The sequence below is a fragment of the Heloderma suspectum genome, chromosome 2, assembly GCF_057233095.1.
Source record: "Heloderma suspectum isolate Gila_16-S chromosome 2, 16-S_ref, whole genome shotgun sequence".
Classification (NCBI taxonomy): domain Eukaryota; kingdom Metazoa; phylum Chordata; class Lepidosauria; order Squamata; family Helodermatidae; genus Heloderma; species Heloderma suspectum.
Window position 1 is genome coordinate 136075676 of NC_139459.1, and position 23790 is coordinate 136099465.

Genomic DNA, 23790 nt, shown 5'->3' on the forward strand with positions numbered 1-23790 from the left:
TTTAAGAACCCTCAGGGTCTGAACTTGGCAACTCTACTCATGAAGGAGACTTATCCCTCCTCTGCCCCACCCCCCCACTACAGAGCACATCGATGGATCCATGTTTTGTTAGCTCTACTCCCACACTCTATCACTCCTCCCTCTCTTCGTATACACCAAGAGCAGCAGTTAGACAGAAACCACCACCTTTTAACGTAAGCTAGCAGATGGAGAGGAGGGGGTTATGGTACAACCCATGAACTATCTGCCAGGAGCTAAAGCTGCTTCAGTAAAAGGCACAGCTGTAGGGAGCAAAGCCTCTTGCAGAGACAACAGCACATCGCCTTGCACAAGGAGGAAGATGGTGCACATCGCCTGGTATAGTAAAGAGACCTCTCCATTTGCTCTGCATATTATGTGACCACTGCAGCTACAAGATCTTATTCAAAACTAGCACCTCTCAATCACACAGGCCATAGGTCAGCATACCTGTGTCTTTTTTAAATGGTAAAGATGTTGATTTGGCTTTTTAAAATCCCCACACAAGAGTGCTGTTCAAACAGACCTTTAATATCAGTACAGTTGAAAGTGAAATCTCAGTGCATAAGAGCACAGAGACTACAATTCTGGGAGTTTCCTCCCAGTTTGGACACCAGGAGGACACATGAGGGAAGAACATGCAATCACAAAACAATGATCAAACTCTAAATACATCATGAGGTTTGGTCCAAAACAAAAACATTTAAACATAATTAATCCAATTACTGCAAACACAGCTTCTCTGAGTAAAGTTAAAGATATTGCATTTGTAGTGGCGGGTGTGCTTTCCCTTCAGCGAACCAGCGGAGCCTGCTTGAGTGAAATCAGCACGGAGCGCATGCGGGACACATCCTTTGCCTGCTTACTCGACTTGGGGTTAAAGTCACAGAGCCGAGCCACACGTTCCCACTCGGTGCCTGGGGACGATTCGTCAACATCATTCACAAAAGCTTCTTCAGCTGCCCTAGAAGCAACGTAACACCAGTTTTAATGTCAGCCGCATCCATTTCCCACCCCACCTGCCATCCCCATGAGTTATCTGCTTTGATTTTGACAGAGGGTGGGGGAGAATCCAGTAGCGTCTTGAGGACTTCCCACACCCACCACCCCAGAATGTCATGGGGGGGCAGCAGTCAGGCCCACATGAATAGAGAAGGGCTATGTAAAATGTTGGAATACAGGTGTTTAAGAGAGAAGTGCAATCTCAGCCTGTGTCGTACGCAAACAAGCCTGTTAGCGGTTATCTCGGAGTGCCTCAACAGCAACACTTGTGCCCTATGCAGACACAGAGAACTATGCATAGTGAGGGGGGATTGGGGCTACCACAAAATCAAATAGCATAGCTGGGACCTACAAATGCTGGGCTCTACATGCGCGGGACCCTACGCAAATATGACGTCCAACACACAACTCAGGTGTGCTGGTGGGGGCGGATAAGATCCCGATCTCCACACATAACACTCAAGTTCTACATAGGGCATGAATTAGTTTGGCACAGCAGAAGCGAAACATCCAGGTGGAAAAGTGCTAGGGCTGGGTGCTCAATTGCCCTTTTAATTTCTGGAAGCAACTTCCAAGGCTCACAAACCACAGTATAAGACCACATGATGACATTTCCAATGCTACGGAAAAGCAGAGAGGATCAGCAAAGAAAAAGTCAGGGCCCTCATGCTTGTAAGCGCTGTGGACATGATGGTATAGCTGGAGCAGGGAAGATCAGTGAAAGGCCAACTCAAAGGATAACTTTGCCTGTTCATTTCATGGACACACACACACAGTTCAGTGCACATCGCCATAAGAATTAATGTTATCCTTTCAATACTGACACACTGCTATATTGCTTGAACACAAAAATACTTCAGTGACAAAAGCAAACAGTGAGACCCTGGAACCCACACATGGGCAGAAGCTGTGAGCACCCCTAATTACGGGAAGGGGAAGGGCAGGACTCCCAACTACAATAAGCAGTACAGAAAAAAAAAAAAAGCAATGAGGATGAACCCATGAAGGTCAGTAAGGATCACAAGGATGATTGGGGTTTTTTTTACAAACATCACTGATGACAAAGGGTCACTACAACACTGCTATTTTATGTGACAAGACACTTAAGGGGCAGTGAAGAGTTTACTTAACTGTTCTAGGCTGTAGCAAGGATGGTTTATGTTTGTGCTTAAAGGTGAAGAGAAACAAAAAAAGGAGAGTTTAAGTCAGATATAGTAAATGAAAATGAGCATAATGCAGATGATAAGTAAAGCTGGCCAAACATGCACTTCCCAGCCCTGTCTACATTCAGGAAACATGCTGCTAGCTTGATTCTGCATCAGTTGCACTGCAGGTTCCCTCCTCCCCCACTGGCTACAGGAAATAAGTCTGCATCAACTCCAATTGCAAAAGGCAAACACCACCTGTAAATCCAGCATTTCACAAGTCTGGGATTATTCTAGGTCATTTGTCAGCCACATTTCCACAGGGGAATCTTTAATACTAGACTCAGAACAGAAACATACATGCAAGAACCATCTGCTGCTTCCAGTGCTGCCAGGCACACTCCTGGTGGCACAGGAAGGCTGTGAAAAAGGAAGCATCTGATTACAGAGGTATAGGCTTAGAACAAAGTCCCAAAGCAGTTTGAGTAGTATTGCTTCTTCCCAACTGGGGGCCAATTGGGTGGTGTCATGTCAGGCAAATAGGTCTTGCCCCACACAGATGGATAGGACATCCTGTGTGCTTAATACATAGCAGGAACGTGCACAAGACTAAGTCTGCCTACTTATACCTCCCTCTTCTGCCTGCCTGCTATTCCTTACCAGGGGCAGCTTTTCAAAACTGTTGGAATTAGAGAGGTGCCAACCATACAGCTCTATTAGTTTTATAAGCTCCTTGCACATGACTAAAGCCAGATTTCAAAACAGAACAAGGCGGTAGGGCCTACTTGATTGAGATCAAGAAGAACTGAGCATCCCAATTCATCCCACTTCCAAATTTGTAAAATATCAACCTACTTGACCCAGTTGAGAAAAAGCACAACTGCACTTTCCAAAATACCTCAGACAGCTTCCTTTTGAACAGATCCACTTCCTACAAATCTTATGGAACCCATCAATGACTTGGAACTATGCGATTTACAATCCTACCACTGTTTTGGCTACAGCATGGATGGTCAACTTCAATGTTCTCAGAGGCCAAGCTGTTCTCTAGGCAGCTGTTCAGGCAGGGGCAAAAGGGTATTTTGCTGCACAATCCAAACCCCATCATGGGTTGTTAGGCTCTAATTAAGTTTGTGCCTAGAAGCATTATATTCAAAAACCAAAAGGAAGCAGTAACGTTAAATGTAGAATCGCCCTCATCACAATTTTAGAAACCCCTTCATCCTCACAGTTGCACCCGAACTTTAATCATAGCTTTGATTAAAAGTTGGTAGGACAACCAAGAGGTACATCAATTGGTCCATAGGCCAGATGTGGCTGACAAGAATCCATCCCCAAGCTTCAGTATTCCTTCCATCACATGCCTTCCCATGTTATGGATGAGACCTGTACGCCCCTCCAAATCCTGGAAACTCAAGAATGCTTTCTTGCAATTTGCTCTGCTGCAGGACATGCCTCTCTGCCTGAAGTGATTTGTCTTGGAATACTCTGACCACAATACGTGTCACAGATTAGAAGTGTTAATTGAAACTGATGGATAATGGATAAGACAAATAACCAGTAGTTAGGTAACATACACATAACCAATCACGTCAGAGAAGGGTTGTTTGTAGAAAGCTTCATCTGCCACCCTAGGTGGCAAGTGGTCCACAGAAGAGGCAAGCAGGCAAGAGAGAGAAAGAGAAAAGAAGAATAAGCAGAAGAAAATGCAGATGAAGTAATATCAGGTTTAATATGTTAAACATGCAACAGATTTGTCTGAACCTAGAAATATTAAGAAATTCCCAGGCAAGCAAATATGATTTAAACATTGAGCTGTATTGTTAAGGAACACTTTGGCCCAGTGCAGACATAACACTGGCTCCTTTCATACCATAATTTGCAAGTGGGTGCCAGCCTCCTGAAAACAAATTCGGCATCCCTTCCAGGCCTCAACTATGGTATCGCATTATGTACACACTGACACTCAAACCAAGAGTATCCTCATAAACCAGACTGCAAGATGGTTTGTAAACCATGACTATCAAGGTACTGTCTTGCATTAGCTACAACTTGTGTCAGTGCCTTCTTTAATACTGAGAAGGGAGGGAGGGAGGGAGAATGAACCGCTCCAGAGCACAAGAAAGCACAGGTTGAAGCTGGCTCCCAATCTGCAAGCCACGGTTGGTGGGAGTTCACCTTCTGCCTGCAGTACATGAACTGCATTGGCTTTAAAAAAGGAGGCCATTCTGTGCTCCTATCATGTCCTTTTTTTTTTTTGCAGTGCTTAGTACGTGGTTCATATCTGTTGCAAAGGTGAGCTAAGCAAAGTAGCAGCTTCTATCTCCAGTCTGGAGAGCACAGCGGTTACTAATATTTGAAGGAAGAAAGAATCCGTACATCATGTGTTAGCCATGACACTAACTGTTTAAACACTATTGGATTTCTCAGGCATGCCAAGTATAGAGTAACTATTTAACATGTTGGAACATGGAAACCCAAGTCCCTCACTGCGTTATGAGAAGGGAGAAAGAACAGGGCTCGGAAACCCACACTATAATCAACCCCCATCTTCCATTAGTAGGGGAGAACAATGAATAGGATGTTGAGGACTGGGAGGCCCTGAATTCAAATCCCTGCTTGGTCACAAAGCTCACTGGACATGCTGCTGTCTCTCAGGCTAAGCCACCTCACAGGGCTGTTGAGAGGACATCCTGCACTCCTTTGAGGGCACAGTTCTGCTTCCCCCTTCAGCAGTGCATAGCTTTCCACAGGAAAAGGGAAGCAGTGTGTCTGAACTAAGCAGACAAACACAGACCTGACTGTTCCCCTGCAGCTTTATATAATTCCCATCACATTAAAGCACTATGAAGCCTGCTCTAGACCCACCCTCCAATATCTTAAACACCTAAACAAAACAGTTTAAACTAAGCAGAGGGAAAAAGAATTAGTGGACCAAGCAATGGACTAATACACAGCAACCACAGTCCACTAGAAAACATGATGTACATCTAAGTCGAATGAAGTCAGCGGCCTTAAACACATTCAGCTCCGAACTGGACTACAGCCGGTGTTGTTCACCTCAAGGGATGTAAATGTGGTTGCTATTTCATGGAGAGTCTCACAAGAAGATATTTGTTAGATTTATAATTACCATCTTCAGCAACAAAAGGCTCCCAGGTCAGGTAACATATTAGAAAAGCAATAATGCATAACTGTATAACAACAATAATGAACAGTTCTACTGCGGTCTACCCAGTTCCATCAACATTACAAAATTTTATGAGCCTGGGAAGCCCAGCAATAGATTTTATGGATACTGGAGTCACAGTAAATTAGTGCTGCTGAGACCACTCAATTTAAGTGGGAGAAGCAGCTCAAAACGTTCTAAATAAATACTTCTTCAACTGGCAACAAGCCCTGCAATGCTGCCCTGCTCCCGCAGGATTCTACAAGTCTAATGAGTATGTGTGTTACAGCCCCTTGCTATTTTAAGCATGCCTATGGTTTTGACCATACACATTGGGTTTTGTAATTCTCCCCCCTCCCCACCCCTTGGAAAACAGACCTCTCCTGCCCTTGCAAAAAAAAAAAAAAAAGTGACATCAAATTAGAAGAAAGCCCCCTTAGCGTCAAGCTGCTCTGGAAGCCTTTTTGGTTGAAGAACAAGACAAAAATACATCAAATATATAAATGGGTCTTATTATACAACATGGGAGGCTGTTTTAAGGCAGGGGTCCTCAACCTTTTTGTGCCAGTCAGCACATTAGGACTGCTTAGTGTGTTATGGGCACTTTCACAAAATGGCTGCCATGGCAGGTGGCTTGCCCATCCATAAAATGGCTAGTATAGTGGCCATGGCTGGCCACAAACATGCATTTTTCAGAAGGCAAACTGGCAAGACTAAAAGAAAACTTGCCCAAGAACAAAGTCCAAAACAGAGTTGGGGGTGGAGCCCCAAAATACAAAACCCCCTTTGAGCCCCCAAATCAGGTAGCTATATGGGTCCTTGGATTCCAGGCAGTTTTGGACTGCAAAATTAAGCCTGGTCACGTTGCTGACATGAGAAGCCTCATGTATTCTCAACTCCAGATGTTGCTTTTCCTTTTACCAGACTTTCTTTCTCCAACTGTTGCAAAAGAAGAGTTACTGACTTTTAGTTTATTATAAACCAAGAAGGGAAGGAGCTCTGAGTTGCTCTTATAATGCTATTCATCTGTCACTTAGCTGCATAATACTCCTGTCGCCTTCCCCTTTATTATACATGTAACCTCCAAAGTAATTCTGATTCTCATTTTGCAGATGACTTCCAGAGAAACGACACTGGTTCTGCTAGCACAGATACTAGGTCCACACAGCAAAGGCCTAATCTCCTGGAACGATCCACATGATTCTGGCAAGAGACAATCCCTTTACCATACAAATCCACTGCAGACCTAAGGCCGATCAGGAGCCAGCTTTCAGAACACATGCCTTCTCCCTGCTCTCCTTCCCTCTGCCAGGTCATTCCCACCCCCACCCCCTCACTTCCTTTGCTGGCTTTATCCATGATTTACTTTTACCTCTGTACCAACAAAAGCCAGAGTTAGAACACCAAGGTTAGCCTTGACCGTGGCTGCCCCCTATCCAGATGTAGTGGTTAAACCAAAGTTAAAGTTGACAAAGAGATGCAAGTGAAGAAAAGGAGGGAATTCACACCAGAAAGCGGCAACAGGGGTAGGTGCTTCCGAGGATGACTCCCTTTTTGATAGTTGTGGTACGCAGGAAACCAGTATTATGTCAGCACTGGGCCAGAGAAAGCCAAAATGGAGCTGCTGAGCTGCAGCCATGTTTTAGTTCCTCCTAAGCAGTGTAAAAAAAACACACACCCTGCAAATCCTTACCTATTGTTAGCTTTTGTTTTCTGTAGCTGTTCGTCTTGCCTTGCATACCATTCTTCCAACTCCTTTATTGCTTTCTCTTTCCATTCTGCTTCTTGCTTTCGAGAGTTCGCATCTTCGGAAAGGAACAGACACAAAATGTGGCTTATACACAAACATCTGTTCTTGGGGGCTAAATTTAGCTAAGATTCTGAACTAAGTAATCCAGGATTTGGAAGGCATGGAGCTGCTGGAGGGCAAAGAGTGGCCACAGAAACAGAAATCAGCCAGCTTGGTGTGCTAAGAACAGGGTTAAACACAAAGTCTGTTGGAGCAGCAACAGAAGCATCCAGTAGTTTGATCCCCATGGATTAGTTTCAACAAGACAAACTCAACAGGAAGCACAAGTTCACCAGTTCTCTCTCCATTCCTTGAAGTCTCCGTATTAATTTTGGCAAACGTCAAACTGAACTGGGCAACACCTACAGGCCAAAACAGCAGGAATTTCATAGGAGCACAGGATGAGATACTGACCACCCTTCCATTTTTCCCTTCTTATTTAATAGAAATCCCTAACCATTATAGCTGTGAAGATATGCTTGACTGCATGGGCAATTCCTACTGAAATTGTAGGGGCCAGAGGAGTTGCTGTCTAAGATTTCCAGGGGTTAGGTATTCAGGACACTAAGTACTTCTTTGCCACCCCCACCAATAACTAAAAGGAGAACTATGCAAAATGGGAGCGATCACACACATTAGCATGGTTTCTAGAGATCACACAGTCTGGGAATCAAGACGTTTGACCATGTGTACTGTGTGCTTTAAACACAAGACCTGCACACAGGAAGCTGTGCATCAGCATAGTAGGAGATCAGGCCCCTCCCCAGTTCCAAGGTGCAATAGCCCTCATGTGGCACTGCTGTTAGAGATGCATTACCAGAGGCGGCAGTGGCTGCTAGGACTAGGCCCGCCACTAAGGGGAAAGCTGCCCTCCCAACACCAGGTGCCCCAACAGAAGCAGGGCACAAATTCTTAAAATTCACTATTAAGGCAGGAGGACTTACACATGGGAGAGGCAACTGAAAGCCCAGGGGGCGGGGGGGGGGCAGTCCCCAGGATCTGTCTTTAGTACAGGTTCCAGTTCAGAGGATGGTTAGATAACATCTATGTGAGTCACAGGACAGCTTGTCAACCTCCTCCTCCTCCCCCCCAGTATGTACTGCAACAGACGGTCTGTGAGATTTCTCCCTTTACATGCCTCAACAGCTCCCCACACTCCAATGTGCGAAGGAAGATTCAGTCAAAAGGGAGGCAAGAGGCATTCAAGGGAAACCCCAACCAAAGCTGCTCTTCATGCCTGGGTAGGAGACAAAGCAGCCTGTGACTGGGATAGAGCCAATGTTGCTGCCCCATCGGACTCTGCGCAGTTCAAAATGCTGCCCCTATTCACTATTAGGGGCTGAAGAATGTGGCGTCCTGGCCCTTACCAAGTACTTCTAGGCGCTCCTGTTGCTCTTCTCTCCATTTGCGGATGCTCTCTGGTTCCGTCTGCAGACGATCAGCTTGGGAAATAGCAGCATAGCAATCTGTTGGACCATTGCTCTCCTGAACCAGATAAAAAGATGCAGGCATTTTTACCATCTTCAGTGAATAAAGCACAGTTTTAAAGTGGCGCTACTTTTTGCTGTAGAAATTTAAAAATAAGCAAGCATACAGGAGTTACAGATCTGGCGGATATGCCACAAATGAACAAGATTACTAGCACAGACAGGCTCCAGTAAGATGTCTGCTTCAAAACAAGCAAAACTTTAAATGAAGGGAAGAGAACAGAGATCCTGGATGGTCTTTTTAAAAAACTGACTGTGAGTCAAGACAGTGAAGAGACAGTAAACCTGAGACAGTCCAGACACTCCTTGCTTTCCCCCTTAACAAGTCAGAAGCAACTCTTTGACTGGGTTCAAATGAGCCACAGTGCCCGTGGGCACCAGGTTGCATATGCAACCCCTGCTTGGGGGCTGTCGTATCATGTGAACTCTGCAAGCTTGAGTTATGCGAGGGTTAAACAACCTTTGCATAACCCTAAAACAGGCCACGCATTATTTAACACTCATATAACCCACACTTGCCAGGTCTGCACAACTCAACTCCCCATATTAAAATGCTGGCTGCACATAACCTGCAACCTCATGTTGTGCGAACAGCCCCAGTGCCAGCTGTCACAATGCTAGTCTGCTAGGAAGTGCCTGAACTGAGCCCCTGCAAAACTTAACGTGCAGGAGTAGGGAGGAGAGAAGCATCCAGATACATCGTCCGGCTGGATTATTGGCAGTTCTAGTCCCCATTCCACTGCCACAGTATTCCTCAAAGAGGTGAAAGCCCTAGATACAATTCTTGGAAAATTACAGAAAAACAAGGCACTGCTGAAAAGGATTCAGTAATTTAGCAGACCATTGTTTTACTCAAGGAAACTTTTAATCAGTATGCTCGCAGCACCTACTCTGCATTGGTTTTATCATTCTTCTACACAAAGAAAATAGAACTCCAAAAAGCACTGAGCTACAAGGCTTGCACAGAGTAGAATTACAAGCTCTCACTTATAAGCTCTCAATTTCTTGCTCAGACAGTATTTGGCTTTATACAGAACTCCTCGGAGCCAGAAAATGGGTAGTTCTGTAGCTATAAAGAAAGTGGCTCTTATCTGCTATTGAATGCAAAATGTAGTTATACCTATTTTCACTAGAGTCACAAAGATAGGTGGCCTACAAAATGCCCTCTCAATTAAATCTGTAGTGGAGGAGATAAACAAAGAAATATTGCAACACTTTGTGTATATTTTGTATAATGAAAGCTACTCTACCTCCATCACGCTCTTGTGTGGCAATTTTCAAAACTGTCAGGCTTAGGAAACACTTTCTGTATCAACTTGTCCACAGAGGATCGGGCTGCTAACAATTCTGAGGCATGTTCTATAGTACATATGGGGCACTGGCCAGGCTTGTTAGGCCCCACTTCAATTAAAGTCGTGCCCTAGAAAATAGCCAACACGCCGCAGGAGCTATTACGCAAGCAGTCTTGAAAACAAGCTTGCCCACCATTACTGACCTTACTGAGGAACCCCAGGATTCACTGGGAGCACAGCTTAAAAGGCCACTGGTCTATTGCAGGGGCATGCCATGGCAGGCCTTCCTCACATTTGGACTGCAACTCCCTTATGCCCCAGGCCTGCATGGCCAATGATCAACGATTCTAAGGGTTCCATTCCAACTAATCTGGAGAGCACCAGGTCACCTATCATGGTGTGACCAAGAAATAAAACCCAGGGCAAGGTTATGCAGATGACAACAGGCTTGATTTCAGTGGCTCCTAAATTCGGGGGGGGGGGGGGCACAAAAGAGAAAGGAGACAAAAACTGACCCAGACAATAGGGCCAACAGGGGAAGGGAGGATGCTTCGTTTCCCCTCCCCAGCACAGGCAATCACTTTCTCCCTTTTTAGTAAAATGACTGAAACACTAAGCTTGGCAGATTCTGCTCTGATCCTGGATTGTCTATTCCCTTCCACTAGGAATACAACATCCCTGTGTGCTTAACTGCCACCACTGGGGTCCTTGACACAGCCCTTCCCTCTGCCCCACCCATCAGGCATCTGGCTAGCACTTAGTGACACAATGACGCTATTCATAGGACTCTTTCATCATTACCCAGTTCACCTGAAGTATCATCCAATTCAGTCCCTCTTGCATGGCTCTTATGCTGCACCACTTCTAAGGTTTGTTCCCACTGCATTTAAAAGCACTTAGATGTCTTTGGTTTTTAAATCTACTTGCACCAAGAGCAAAGTTTACTCCTCACATGGTTTACAGCAGCAAGAGGACCTGTGGGCCTCCTTGGAGTCCCCTGGAGGAACCACTGCCGTTATCTCTGATCACAGATTGGAGATAACCGTGGGGATGCCTGACGCCAGGGCCTTGGCTGGCCCTGGAAGGTGAAGCTCCTCCCCAGCACTGGCCTAGTCTTCCTTCAAGCACCTCTTGCCAACCCTGATGGGCAAGCCAATTTTAGAAGCATTCAGCACATAAGATAGTTTTGTGAAATGCAGCAAGACAAATATCCAATAATTCCTCCAACACTAAAAAAAAATACTGGGAAAATAAGCAACTGGTGCGAGAGTTTGTTCCCTAGTTCTCGTGGGATTTTGCCCTGTTGTCATCAAAAGTTTGATTTCACTTGTCTATAAACCAGCGGTGGGCAACACACATTGTCCCCCATACGGCCCCTGCCCCAACAAATATGGCAACAGCAAAAAAAGAAAGAAAAATCGGCCATTTTAGCACTACAGAGCTAAATTTGACTGTTTCAGAAGTCTCTTGTGATTTGCCACCGAATTTCAGCAACAAACTGCCGGGTCACAGCTTCCTACAATAGGCCATGCATACTTTTACAAACTCATATTTCATGGCAGGGACAGGAAATGGTCAAACAAGGTGCCCCGTCTGATCTCCAGGGACTTCCTAGCTGACCCCGCCCCACCCCAAATCCTCCACTACCCCTTTAACCTACCTCCACTTCTTTTTCTTCAGCGGATCACAAGCAAGATACTAAGCCCCTCCTCCCCGGTAGAGCAGTAACAGAAGCTTTTAGAGTTCTCCCTTCCTGCACCTCAATCGCTCATTCCTGCATGCAAGCCAGGACTCAGGAGTGGGCTGCTGAGTTGCAGATGGGGAGAAATGCACTTTGCTGTGTTTCATGCTGCCGAAAAAGTGAGTTAAAGAATGCTGTGTGCCTGCCTCTTGAGCCTTTGCTCAGTTCAAAACGGCCTCTACTGAAAATTAGTTGCCAGCTCTAGCATGCATGCAGCAAGCACCTATGCTCCATCACCTTTGGCTCAAGCATTTGGATGGGGAAATAAGAGAAATGGTAACCTTCATTGTCTGGACAGCCATTCAATGACTAGACTGCCTTAACTATTACAGTAGAGCTCATTCTACTCACATTTACCTGGTAGAAATCACCATTCATCACTCCATCAATCGAATCTGTAGGAGAAGAATTTGATGTGTTAGCCTTTTCTGGCAAAAAAGCATCTCTGTAGAAAACTGTAGGAGTTCAGAGTATGCAAGAAAGGAACGGGAAGACTGAGGTTTTGTTGGGCTATGCATATGTAGGCTTTAGACCTCCTCAATGGGGAAGTGAGAGACAATGTAGGCCAGCCTTCCGGAATGCGGTGTCATCCAGTTGTGCTGGACTGCAACTCCCATAACTCCCAGCCAGCATGGAATTATGGGAGTTGCAGTCCAGCACATCTGAGGGGCACCAAGTTGGGGAAGGCTAATGCAGGCTGGTAGCAAAGAGTGTGAGGCAGGAAGTCCCTTTTCAAGGCTCAACTCCATCAAGACTCACTTGGTGATCTTACGCAAGCCGCTTTTTCTCGGCCTCCTCCCACCCCCCTCCTATAACTTGAAGTACAGTGATTACAAAGCCCTTTAATACTAGCTGTGAAGACCAGCATGACAATGGTTTTGAAGCGCTCGGAATGCTTTAATACTAGCATTCATTATATTTTGTAAGAACTGAAACAATTTTCTTCTCTCGGGTCAGTTCTCATCAACCATACGATTATCCCAACAATTAAAAACTGGGTGTGCAGGCTATGGGGATAAAACAGTAACAGGGAAAAATTCTATTAGATTAAGAATGAATGAAAATCAGATGGATATATTTCAGAAGAGCAGCACTCTTTTGGAGAGATCACCAGCATACATAGGGGCTAGAAAACAGGATCACAGAAGTTGATAAATATTTTGTAATGACACAATCTCTTTTCTATCCTGTTGCATATATTACTTTGCAACTTTAAAAATATCAATAAAATGTAAGAACTGAAGTGCTACATAAATGGCATTAACCAAACTCAAAAGAATATCTTCTCTGTATTACCTCAAGTACATGATCACAGGCCAATACAAACATGTATCTGAGACTAGGATTTGTATTACTAAAACAGAATACTAGTAATATAATGTCTGGCATCATACATATTTCAAAGGCACCAGCTTAAGTGCCTAAATTATTTAGCATTAGAAGTCTGAGTAACAATTTCTGGTCAGGTTTCTAAGCTGGCGTGTGATCAGCCATAGGAGGAGGATAGTTCTCCAGAAGTAATACTGCTTCTAAGAAAAAGATCCATTAAATATAGATTTATCTACAAGGCCTATTTCCCTCAGCTAAGAGCAAGCAGAAGCCACCAGCAGTCAGAGTGGCCAGAAGGAACAAACTATTACTACCAATAGTCAGTCTTGTTTCAAAATGTCACCACCTAAAGTCATGTAGTCTTCCTCTTACGGGCATTATCAGAACTAGAAGATCAGAATAAGGCCTGGACAAATGGTGATCCAGCAAGCCAAATGCAACCCACCAACCATGAAAGACGCTCCTAGTGTGTTCCAATGAACATCCTGGCTTTGCTGCCTAGGACTGCAAAGCACTTGTGGTCTGTCATCTCACTCTAGAATGTATGGGGGGGGCTGGGGGGCTATATTGGTCACCAAAGGCCATAGGTCCCATAGGCTCACCAAAATAGTAGCTATTTAGCACTTGTTGCCTTCAATGCACTGCATACATGGTACTGAAGGACAGGTTTGAGAAGGTAAAAAAAAAATGAAACTTCAAGCTCAAAGAGACTGGAAGAATATAATTATTCAGTTTGCCATTCTCTTCCCTTACACAGGTTAGCAAGGCACAGCTGCAAATCAATCTGCAACTGTTTTACACATCATGAATGGCCAGCATAAAGGCCCATGTATCACTCTGCTCTAGATCCACACACTTCATTTTTCCTGAAAAAAATGTTTCTGGCCTTTATAAATCTAGAGCCTGAAAACCCAATGATCAGCAATTCAAAGATCCAGGAAGGAGGCAAGCAAGAAATGCAGACTCACTGGCCCGCTACAGAGACATCTCTTATTAAGCCAAGATGTGCCTGCGCTACCCCCTCCCAATGACTGGGTTGCAAGTGATTGGTTTCCCATTACATCTAAATTAGGGAACTATGGTTACCAGGGTCAGAACAAGCCAGGTCCTCAAACCAACTTCAAACCACTGTTTCACGTTCTGGTTTGTTCTGATCCTGGGAACCACTGTATCTTAATTCTAATGTAACTAATTAAACAAACTAACTAACTATAGCTAATTAATCTAGGAAATCTTCCAGTACAGCATACAGGGATGCAGGAACATAAGGTTTGTACACAGTTTGGCTTAATATGCTATGCCCAAACTAAGCCACTAAGCTTTTCACATCTCCAAAGCCCTACTACAACATCAAGTGCTTCAGGGGTAGCTTGGGTTCCTCCATATTTGAAAATCAGGTTAAGGGAAACATTTTCATATCCCCACACCAATGGAAATTGTAAACGGCAATTAACTAAACATGATTATGCATAACCTTCCAATTCACAATGGGCAGCATCCCAATGCAACACTACCACTAGCAGAAATTACGCTGCACTATGGCTGCGAGAGCTGGACCATAAGGAAGGCTGAGCAAAGGAAGATAGATGCTTTTGAACTGTGGTACTGGAGGAAAATTCTGAGAGTGCCTTGGACTGCAAGAAGGTCAAACTCCAGGAAATAAAGCCAGACTGCTCACTTGAGGGAATGATATGAAAGGCAAAACTGAAGTACTTTGGCCACATCATGAGAAGACAGGAGACCCCGGGGAAGATGCTGATGCTAGGGAAAGTGGAAGGCAAAAGGAAGAGGGGCCGACCAAGGGCAAGGTGGATGGATGATATTCTGGAGGGGACGGGCTCAACCTTGGGGGAGCTGGGGGTGGCGACGGCCGACAGGAAGCTCTGGCGTGGGCTGGTCCATGAAGTCACGAAGAGTCGGAAGTGACTGACCAAACAACAAAAGGGTGAACTACCCAGTACAATGCCAATATGCTTGTTGGCGCGACAAGCTTCTCGGGGAAGCCCATCATGTCAGCAAGTGCTACTGGCACTGCGCTAGAATAGAAGTAGTTCACGCTAGCACAACATAACCTACACTAGCATTCAATGCTGCCCACTATTTCTGATGTAGCCATCAGTGCTAAAAAGAATCACCTGCCCTTTTAAAGGTTTGGGCAAATTCACCATGTATATAAAAAGGGTTTTATTTTAATTAAAAAATAATCACACCTGCTCTGAAACATACAAGATGGGAATCCCCCCTCCAAAAATGTCACCCACTAGGACACTATAATAGTGCTGGTTGAGCTTTATTGCACTGGCAAGGATAAGCCTAGAAAGCAGTTATATAAAGCGAACAATACTGACCAGAAGTCTAACTGGCAAAATTTGGATTCTAGGGGGCAACTCCTTTCAAACAAGACAGGAAAGCCAGAATTTATGGGGCAAGAGATGCAACATATTAAGGCTGTTCGTGCTCAAACACAACAGCCCTCCTCCTATCCAGCTGTTCTCATTTGATCCAACTACTTCAAAGGTCAAAAAATGATTTCAAGGGCAGCGTACAAAGCTTGAGGCTTTACCATTCAGTGTAGTCAGTTTAAGGTAGGTTTGCTCTACCCATGTGGACCATGCAGATATCTGCTGGCTTTGCATTTAAAGAGCCATCCAACCCTATGTGGGCAACACATTACTTTGGGTGTAACATTACTTCAGGTTAGCATCATTGCCAGCAAACAATATATCAATTCCTTGTATCAATGCAATTTTTTCCCTAATTCTGAGTAACCCAGCTAAGCTACTGAGACTGAGTCATCAGCACTCTTACAGGATACTCCAGGGCATCTTTTCATAGCCTCCCACTCCTAAAGGAGTCATTTTTACTATGTAATTTGACTCACACTGTATTTAGTTCCAAGAAGGCACCTCGAATACCACAACTACCACTAGAAAACCATATTTCTTCCAAACAGGGGTAGCACTTGGCACAGCAACATGTTTTAAGAGCACCAAATTGAACAAGATGGCTCAGAAGGTTAGAGTTATAAAAGGTAAATCCACAAATCCCCAGCTGTTCTCCCTACTTAACTACTTAAAATTAACAAGGGTCCAAAAAAGCAGTTTGTCTTGCATGCAGCTAGTTAATTTTACTCTGCATTAAGAAATAAATTGGATGGCTGTATGTAAAGTAGTTGAACCACAGTTCCAACAACTTTTGCTATCATATTTTACTTTACCTATACACCACAAATTAAATAAGGGGCTAACACCCTCAACAGGAGATGGGTGGGGTCTTAGCAGATGTTACGTTGAGTTTTGGACTATTATTTTAGCACTTTGCTTTTTTTCACCCTTTTCATATCAACAGGTGCTTGCAGAAAGACAATTTGTACATGCAAAAAAGGCTGGATTTATTTAGGGTGCAATCCTATTGATTGCACCCTCACTGCTCAGAAGCCTGTCAACTCAAAGGCTTCTGGGATTCCTATCCCCCATCAGGCTGAAGTAAGGATGGGAGACTCCCTACCTTCCAGTCCATGGGGGAATCCACCCACGGGGGGAGGCGATCCATTCCTCCCCCCAGAATCCTCCAGAGCCGCTCCGTGTCAGGAGGATTCCACAGACCAGCACTCCTGCTCCAGATCATTTGCGATATGGTAATGGTGGCTGCCATTACTGTATTCCTTGGAGAATACAGCTGCAGTTAGGTTAAACTCAGCACTTTACGGCCGCAAGTGGTGTCCACTATGCCATTTGCAGCTGTCTTTCTCCAAGGAATACGGTAATGGCAGCTGCCATTACTGCATCGCAAACAATCCAGAGAAGGAGTGCTAGTCCATGGGGGATCCTCGGGAGGGTGAGGTGAGTGGTGCCGTTCCACCATGGATTCCAGAGGCCGGATTCCAAAGAATCTGGCCTCATTTGAGTCCGCAGCGGAATTTTTTGCCATCCCTAGGCTGAAGCCAACAGGGCAGGAGTGGGGGGAGGCAATTTTTGTCTCCCCATCCTCATTCTTTGGTGATTTTTGCTAGGCAGGCTTTTGAGCCTCTCTAGCAAGGGTGCTTTGAAGGGGAAGGGAAGGAAGGGGGAGGGAAGGTGGCAGGAGAAGGCTCAGGGTACCTCATATCCTTTCCCCTCCAGTCTCCTCCTCACCCACCAGAATGCCCCCTTTCCTCCTTCTCCAAAGTCTCTTTTCCAGCCTCGGAGGGCACCAGTTCTTTCAGCACTGGCTGCGAGAGGGGAGGGGAGTGTGCTTGGATCTCTGACTTTCCCTTCTGAGGGCAGAGCACTGTCTCGGACCTTGGAAGAGTTTTGTGAGCAATCCCATGGTCCCTGGGATTGCTCTCTTAAGAGTGCTAGTTTAAAGAGTTAAATTAGTTAGCATTTCTTAAACAAGTCCAGCTGCATCACTTCATTCATTTGGTTTACATACTGTCCAACTGACAAATGCCCTCAGAACAGTCTAAAATCATTTAAAACATATGCATGGAAACTACCCCAAACTTGAACATTTCTTTTAAAAGAGAGTACTTACTACCCAATCCTATCCAGGTTTACTCAGAAGCATGTTCCACCAAGCTCAGTGGGACTTAGCCCTAAATGTGCATGCACAGGATGCTAGTTGTTAAAGTGCACCTCATTCCTACAATAAGCTCATGAAAGAGTATTTTATGTCAAACCCCTTTCGGAAGATTTGGCCAAGTATGCCAGAACAGTAGTTAAATCCAAGGGAAACTTCACATCAGCAAGTTTGTAGTGTACTCCATCACAAAAGCAGACGCCAGCATAAAAAATATTTTCCCAGCATAGTGTAGCTGGCTGATGTTTCTATACTACTCTTTCCTGGTTTTAAATAAACTGCTGAGTGAGGGGGTCATTGGGTCATTTGGTCAAATGGCAAAATGTGCTAGTCAGCATTTCGCTCTTAAGTACTTAACAGCAGATGAACTCTTGAGGCTGGGTGTTAGTTTATATTCCACCTTTAAAAGCAGCACCCAAGGCAATTAATAGTTCAAATTAACAACCCAGCCATAACATGACAAACAAGAACAGATTAAAAAACAATCACAGAGCATAGTAAAAGAAGCAGCATCCAGTCAGGTGGCTTGCTTGCCAGAACAGGAATGTCTCCGAGAGAAAATGACCAGGGGTCAGGAGTTTCACAACCCTGGTGCCACAATGGAGGAAGTCCTTTTGTGCAGACCCAAACATAGGAGAGAGGAGTATGCAGCCTGCCCAACTGATCTTAATGGACAGGCAGGATCATATGGAAGGCAGCAATCCCTTAAATCCTAAGCCATTTAGGGCTTTAAAGGCAACAACCAGCATTTTACATTTAATATAATCTCTATAACCTCCAGAAAAGGAGCATGGCAGTGGTTTTCTAAGGTTTACCTCCAGGAAGCCATTTCTGTGCTGAGAAACTCTGGCACACCTGCCACAAGAACTCCAGCATGATGCAGATTCTGGGATACGTTCTAGGTCCCCGACATGGTGCCCATGGGCACTGGGGGGGCTGTTATCCCCATTTTTTAAATATGCATGCATGGATTTGTATGAAATGCATACAACTTTCTAGGAATTATACATGACCTTCAACAAAGGTGGACAAAATATCCAAAAAAGTATCTTTTGGAAGGTGGTGTCTGTATGCCATCCATTCACATATTGAAAGTGTTGTAAAGTCCTCAATCCATTGCATTATAGGAGGTGAGTGTTTTATCCTTCCAAAGTTGTAATATTAGTCTTTTAGCTGTCAAAAGGGTGCAGAGAATCCATTTGTTATTTCCATGAAGCAGATACATTATTTGAGAGCGCATGTATATCACTGAATATTAAAGACTGTTCCAGTACAGTTTTTTTCTGTGCAATGACCTCCCCACAAAAAGAAGCAAACACTGGACATCGCCAAAACATATGTTTAAAAGCAGCATTAGCTGTATTGCACCACCAGCAATTAGGTGAATTATTAAAGAGACGCTGCGCCATCCAATAAGCATGAAGCAAAACTTGCTGCTGAATAATATTCAGCCTAAGACCCACAGACATGACAGGCAGACAACAAAGCAGCAATCCACTGATTAGGCATTTTGTGGTAGTGCCCACAGCAGTTACCTCAAATTCCCAAACGCACCCACAGGTCCAAAAAAATTTGGGGACACTCTCCATTCACATGAGGCACAAGCCAGCCCTGTTGAGTCCTCAGTTTCCCTACATAAACCAAAGCACAATTGAGAACACAGCCAAAACTCTTGTAGCTGGACATTCCTCATCTTCCCCTGCAGCGGAGCTCCAGCATTCCCTGAATAAAGTCTGACAGCCAAAGAAGGGGGAGAGAGAAAGAAAGACAGAGAGAAAGAATCTCTCTCTCAAACATCCTTTCCACATTTCATCCTGAACCCTCTTAGAAGACAGTTGACATGAGGTCAAGTATTCTGTTAACAGTCTCAGCTTTATGATGGAGACCTTTTCTTTCCCCCCCCTTTTTTTAAAAGCAAAACAGTAAAGAACTATAGATTTTTGAACAAAATGTTTCATTTGGTTCTATATCACCTTCTGCTTTCCCCAATTGCTACCATTTGAATGTACTTCATTCCAAGAGGGACCCAACGCCTTCCTGGCCTGGGAAAAGACTACACGCTAACAGGTTGGTTTTAATAACTTAAGCATCCATTCTGGAAATGTGTGAGATGAGATACAACAGATAAGCTGGGCCACAACTGAAAATGTGGTTTGTAGTCTCAGTCTAGAACTACATGTGACAGCAACAGATCTGTGTAAAACATGGATCCACCCAAAACATACAGAAAACAGGGTGGGGGAATAAACACATTTTAAGAGAAAGAGAGGGACACAGCCTAGGGGAGGCTAAATGCTCTTCCACCTGGATCTCACCTCCCTTAAGTCTGTCCCCAATATCATCTTTCTTTCAGGAGGCCTTTTTAGAGATAGGTGACTAAGAAAGTAAATAATAAAATATCAGACATGAGCTCAGCTGGGAGAAAAGTATCTGCAGAAGGCTACCGTCAATGGCACTTATGTACTGGGCTATTGCTGTCAATTTAACACACTTCAAGGGACTAGCACAGAGTAGCTTTTATCTTGCCTTAAGACGTTTCAAGGCAGGGGTGGGGAGGCTTTTTCTGTGGCCACATTGCTTCAGAGGTAATCTGTTGGGGGGGTGTCACAGGCCAGTAGCAGTCAGGGTCACTCTTTTTCCTCTCCCCCCCACTCCGGCACCCCCTTCTGTCTCCTGCTTCCTCCATGATTTCTCTTGCCACAAGTCTGAACTAATCGCTTGCACAGGGCTTTTAGTCTAAGGGTTGCAGACAGCCCTCGATCCACAGGCTATCCACCCACTTTAAGCCCTTCAATATACAACAGAGTTGACCCATCTAACCTCTCTTAAAAATTGAGCTGAGAGAAACCTGGAATACAAGAGGCCACATCAACATGGATCTAACTGTTAAGGCCACTTTAGAAGTGGGCACCAGCTATTCAAATTTGTTTCCTCTATATCTCTGAAAGGCTTTCTGAAGAAATAGCCCATGTTCAACTGCCTGCTTTTTTACTTTCCTGTTCGATGGGAGACTCAGCACATTTAATTTTAACAGGACAGCATTAACCCAACTCACTGGCTCACCCAAACCTTTCTAGTATTCTGCAAGCTCATCTATTGCCTTATGATATCAAGACAGACAATGGGTCCTGCTAAAAACCTGGATCAGTTCACACAACTAGCCTGTCAAGGAGAACATGGGGTGAATAGCACCCAAGGCAAAACTGTTTCTTTATAAATTGTATATTTTACTGCCTTGAGGCCCTTTTGAGGGCTGAAAAATGATATGCAAGTGATTTTATAGATAAAATAAAATACATTTTGGGGGTGAAATCGTTCGTTGTTACTCCAAGAGGATCACAGCTCAGAATTTAACCCAACACTGTAAACGTGTCAAAAGTAATTTGGAACTGCACAGTTATACTCGCAGCAAAGAGGACACATGCTCACTTGTGTCACTAAAGCAAGCAGTCAACAGGAAGCCACAAGACATACCGAGTTACTGCTCTGGGATGAGTTTGAGGGAGTAGTGATATGAAGTGGAGACAAGATAAAACTGAAGGGCTTGGCCATGCTGAACGCCTGCAGAAATTGGGTTATACGGGTCAAAAGGCTGTGTTTAAGAACCTAGACGGGGTTGTTGTTGTTCAGTCGCAAATGAGGGGCTACCCGAGAGAGAGAGAAAGAGACTCGCTTAAGGAAACCTTAGCAAGTTCGGAGCAGAGGCAGGGTTGGAGCGCTGGCGAACCCCCTGCTCAGTGGGACCCCTAACCACTGGGCGGCACCGCCTCTTGGTGCCGGTTGGGGGAGGAACAGCAGCACAGCGCTTGGGGGCGCCACGAGAGCTCTAGCCCCGGCACGGGACCCACGCCCGCCCACTCACACGTGCCAGGCCTCACGTGGCAAGCATGCACGTGCGGCTCCTCCCCCTCCCTGGCCCCAAGCTGCCCCCTTACCCGCGAGCAGCCCCTCCTGGCCTTGCATCCCGGCCGGCACCTCGCCGTTCTCGAGGATGCTGTAGCCCTCGTCGTTCTCGATGCCCGCGATCTCGGTCTCCTGCTGGGCCAGGAAGGCGGCGGCCGGATCCTCCTCGCCGCCGCCCAGCGCCCCGTTTCCCGCCGCCTGCTGAGGGGCACCGAAGAGATCGAACTCGGCCATGAGCGCCGGGGGGGGGGGGGAGCCAACAGAAGCAACGGCCGCGAGGAGCGGGGAGCGCTCGAGACACTCCGCCGTTCAACGGACTCTGGCAGAGCCGCAGCTGCTACTTCCGGCCTCCTGGGGCTACTCAGCCGAACAGCCAGCACCCCGCGCGCCTCTTCCTCCTCCCCCGTCCTTATCCGGAACGCTCCGAGAGTGACGACGCAGCTCCACCAACCGACTGAGAGGGGGAGAAATACGTAAGCCAATCAGCGCGCCGAGAAGGCGGGATTTATAGTACACTCCATGTGACCCCCTGCCCGCTCTGCGCGCGCCGGATCTGCCCGCGGTCCGTCCCTGCTGCGCTTGTGGGGGCGGCGGCCGCGCCCGACTGCGGGGGCGGCGGCGGGACCAGCGTCTGAAGCCTCTGCGGGTTCTGTCCCGGGCAGCCACGCGCGAGGTGGCGCTCCCGTGGCTCCGGATTAGGGCTGCGCTCCTACTCTCGCTTGGGAGCGAGTCCCATTAATTCACTGGAACTTATTAACGAGTGAGCTGGACGTTAACTAACGCAAAGAAAGACAAGTTCGGGAAAGGCAGTTCAGTTCGTGCGTCCTAGCAGAGATCGCGTGCTTTCCGATCCTAAATCTAATCCTACTCGGGATAAATTCCCACTAAACGGTGTAGGATTTACTTCTGCATAGGATTGTGCTATGCCTACACAGCAGTGAATAACTAATGAATGAAGACATTTCCCATAAGGCTGTATTCCTAAACATGCCAACAGGGCAATCCTATGCAGGTCTGCTTAGAAGGTCCATTGAGTTTGGTGGAATTTACTCCCAGGTAAGTATGTGATTGCAGCCTTAGGCCTCACTGAATATAATGGGGCTTGCTTCTGAATAAGCATGCATAAGATTTCATTGTTAAGATCAGGCCCAATACATCTGCTTGGAAGTGTAAATCCCACTGAGTTACGTGGGGACTGTGTTTCTCGTGTGCATGCTGAGGATTGTAGAATTACTGGGAAGTAAATCCCACTGATACCGGTGGCATGATGCTCGCTCAAACTGGATCAGGCAAGGCCATTCATATATAAATAAGGCCTGTGATAAAGATCCCTGTGCAATCTGACCCTCTGCATGTTTGTTTAAGACTTAAAGTCTTACTCTGCTCTACAGGTCAAACTCCCAGATAAGTGTGTATAGTTATACCATTTATAGCTGAATCCAATGTCCTTTACTCAGGAGTATAGCACACTTTATTCAAAGATCCTGACTCCCAGGAATGCAGCTCTAGTACTTTTTTCTCCCCACACCTGTTTCCCCCTTTTCAAAATTAGTTTTAAATGTTTCTTTCTTTCAGTGTAAAACTCCGTGGATTCAAGACGTTTTCTTGGGTTTTGCCTGTGCTTTTTTGTATAGCTACCTAATACACAGAAATTAAGCAGGTGGCTCAGAAATGAGTATTGTGAAGTATTCACCTGCTACACTACTGTACTGCAGGCTGCTGTTAAAAGCACAGGAGCCAGGCCAGAAAAAGTGGCAACCCTACATTTCCTGTGGATCCTTACTGGAGATTTGCACAGGGCTAAAAACTTCTTAGCCAATTCCGGTGACAAGTTTTCCCGTTTCTCATTTCCCCTTCTTTGTGCTGGTTCAGCTCTCTGCTATAGTTCTCTGTAAATTATTATGCAATCATAAGTAGGACATTGTTTGATTTCCTTGATACAGCATAAGGGTTATCTTGGTTGGAAGGCTAGCATGGCTGGAAGGTCATGTTGAGAATGAGAAGCTAATGGCCCAAGGCCCCAGATTTCATCCCTCCTCATGGCCCACCAGAAAGCCCCACTCTTTACACCCCTCTTTCACCTTGCATTTCCAACTGGCCTCGCCCTGCCACATACATATCAAGGCTTTAGAGCAAGCTGACATGTGGCTTTTCATCAGCCACCTTGAAACCTGACTATTTCAAGCTAAAACAAAAAGTACTATAATACGTTATTTTAACATTATACGGCATTGGATGCCAGTTTGGCATGTCCAGGCTATGCTTGAGACAGAGTCCCCTGCTCCTACCCTTATTATCCTTTTCACATGTATTCTGAACCATGCAAGAGCCACATCTCAATGGTGCTGTTCCATG

The 23790-nt window shown here is 45.5% G+C and overlaps 1 protein-coding gene across 4 annotated transcripts; it reads right to left on the minus strand.

Moving 5' to 3' along the window:
* Positions 1-528: 528 nt before the first annotated feature.
* Positions 529-21846, minus strand: CLTA (clathrin light chain A). Of its 4 annotated transcripts, none has more exons than XM_084834884.1 (6): positions 21468-21846; positions 12001-12038; positions 8491-8608; positions 7028-7139; positions 2152-2187; positions 529-982 (listed from the first exon to the last, which is right to left on the minus strand). In XM_084834884.1, exons 1-6 carry the CDS (start codon positions 21667-21669, stop codon positions 811-813), a joined length of 678 nt encoding a protein of 225 aa, XP_084691010.1. In that variant the 5' UTR covers positions 21670-21846; the 3' UTR covers positions 529-810. The 4 variants fall into 4 exon arrangements, with proteins under 4 accessions (XP_084691010.1, XP_084691009.1, XP_084691012.1 ...); XM_084834883.1 differs by having other exon boundaries at positions 11995-12038; XM_084834886.1 differs by lacking the exon at positions 2152-2187.
* Between the last annotated feature and the right edge of the window lie 1944 nt (positions 21847-23790).